This window comes from Panthera uncia (assembly GCF_023721935.1).
Source record: "Panthera uncia isolate 11264 chromosome B2 unlocalized genomic scaffold, Puncia_PCG_1.0 HiC_scaffold_25, whole genome shotgun sequence".
Classification (NCBI taxonomy): Eukaryota; Metazoa; Chordata; class Mammalia; order Carnivora; family Felidae; genus Panthera; species Panthera uncia.
The window spans coordinates 442313-444817 of NW_026057581.1; the positions used below are offsets into that span (position 1 = coordinate 442313).

Consider the following 2505-nt stretch of genomic DNA (forward strand, 5'->3'; position numbering starts at 1 on the left):
GAGAAGGGACAGAGGATCTGAAGTGGGTTCTGCACTGAAAGCAGTGAGCCTGATGCGGGTCTCAAACTCACCAACCATGAGATCATGACCTGAGCCAAACTCAGATGTTTACCTGACTGAGCCCCCCAGGCACCCACAGCTTTTTATTTGAGAAGTCTCAAGAAACCAATCTTTTCTAAATTTAGTGTCCTAATTGATCGAATGGGGACAATGTAGCATAGCTAGAAGAGTTGTCTAAAGGAGTTAAAAGAAACCCATGTACAATGAAACCGACATTTATTAGGGACTGAAAGAATTGTAGGAAAAGCTATTGAAAAGCTTAATAGGAAGGGGAATTAATGTAGAAACTTGACAGAGGTAAGAAACTTGGAGGCACACCAGCAAGCACACATGTATACCAAGAACTATACCAGGAACGTGCCCCCATAAACACAGTCAGCCTATGTGCCAGCAGTCTGGAGCCTATCTGTTAGAAATCACCTTCAGATGATGCCAGCCAGGCCCTAAACTCATTGCCCTTTCTGTTTTATTTCAGAAAAAAATCCTAAAAGATGCCTTAAAATAACACTTGAGTTGGAGGAAGGAAGGCCACTATCCTGAGAAGCATAATATCTTACTCAGATTTTGAGCAGAATATGAAGAATAGAAACATTGGAAGGGTGGAAATCAGACCTACCCTTTTACAATCTGAAACCTAATGACAATAACTTTTATTTGTATGGTTCTTTAGAATTTAAAAATGGCTTTTAAATACATCTTTCTCGGGGAAAATTCTCCTTTTGACAGCACCTTCCTCAGAGCGGCCTTCATGGCTTCATTGCGTAAACTGTAGATAACTGGATTGAGTGTGGGTGGTATCACCGTGTAGAATATGGAAAACATGAGGTCCATAGCTGATTGGGAGCCAGAAGGGGGCCGCAGAAACTCAAAACCTGCTGTGGAGAGGAAGAAGGTGACTACAAACAGGTGTGGTAGGCAGGTGGCGAAGACCTTGGTCCGGCCCTCTGCTGATGGGATCCTCAGCACGGCAGAGAAGATGTGGGCATAGGAGAGCACAATGGACACCAGGCAGATGAATGCTGCCGAAGTTGTGAAGGCAGCCACTGCAATCTCATTGACGAATTCATGAGAACAAGCTAGTTTCAGCATCTGAGGAATGTCACAGAAGAACTGGTAAATGACTCTCTCCCCACAGAGAGGTATGGAGAAGTTCACAGCAGTATGCATGAGCCCAGAGAAGCCCCCAGCAAGCCACACAGCTGCCACGGCGTGCCTACAAGTGCGGGGGTCCATAATGGTCTCATACTGCAGGGGCCGACAGATGGCGACATACCGGTCATAAGACATCACGGTGAGGATGGCCACTTCTGATGAGGCCAGAGCTATGAAGAAGAAAACCTGAAGGATGCACTGACCAAGTGAAATGTAACCGCTGTTCGTAAGTGAATTTGCAATGGACTGAGGCACTGTGACAGAGATGAAACAGAGGTCTAGGACAGAGAGGTGCTTCAAAAAGTAATACATGGGGGACTGAAGGCGATGGTCCAAGGTGGTCACGGTGATGATGAGGAGGTTTCCTGTCAAGGCCATCAGGTATGTCACCAAAAACAGCAATGCATATAAAATCTGAAGCTTTTGGTTTTCAGAAAACCCCATGAGGAGGAATCCACTCATGGAGGTCAAATTGGCCATGGTCACACTGAACGTAGCAAGTATGACTGTCTAGGAAGCCAAACAACAGTAGAAAGAATGTATCATATTTAGTATATCTGCATGTCAGGTTAACAGTGCACCCAACATAGACCTACCGAAATCAAGACAAACGTATCCCCGTAGTGATTAGGTAACACTTCGTTTAGAAAAACCTTTACTACAGATACCATATGTTTTCACTCTTATGTGGATCCTGAGAAACTTAACAGAAACCCATGGGGGGGGGGGAAGAAAAAAAAAGAAGTTAGAGTGGGAGAGAGCCAAAGCATAAGAGACTCTTAAAAACTGAGAACAAACTGAGGGTTGATGGGGGGTGGGAGGGAGGGAAGGGTGGGTGATGGGTATGGAGGAGGGCACCTTTTGGGATGAGCACTGGGTGTTGTATGGAAACCAATTTGACAATAAATTTCATATATTAAAAAAAAAGAAAAACCTTTACTCATTATTCAGAAACAGAAGCTCTAAGGGTGACCAATGGCGTCACATAGCTTGAAAAAAGTCATCAGAATTTTCTGGAGCAGAGTTTGGATTGTTAAAGGTGTGAAACTGACAGAGACGATGAAATCTTTCCACTCAACATAGTCATTGAAGATTGTACTAGTATTATTGCATCTTATTATGATACCTTAGTATTACAGTAAGGTAGTAACATTTCTTTTGTTTACCATCTAAAATTAAATTGTTGGTACCACCTTGTAAGTGGATCTAAGAACAGACCAGAGGCAAACGTAGGGGAGCTGTTCACTCTAAAAACAGTCATATTCCTTGCCTCTGAAAGGCTCTCAACATTTT

General features: G+C 43.6%; 1 protein-coding gene across 1 annotated transcript; it reads right to left on the bottom strand.

Moving 5' to 3' along the window:
* Nucleotides 1–726: 726 nt before the first annotated feature.
* Nucleotides 727–1692, bottom strand: LOC125939464 (olfactory receptor 14J1). Its single transcript, XM_049654929.1, has one exon. The coding sequence runs from the start codon at nucleotides 1690–1692 to the stop codon at nucleotides 727–729; it is 966 nt and encodes a 321-aa protein (XP_049510886.1).
* Nucleotides 1693–2505: the final 813 nt, after the last annotated feature.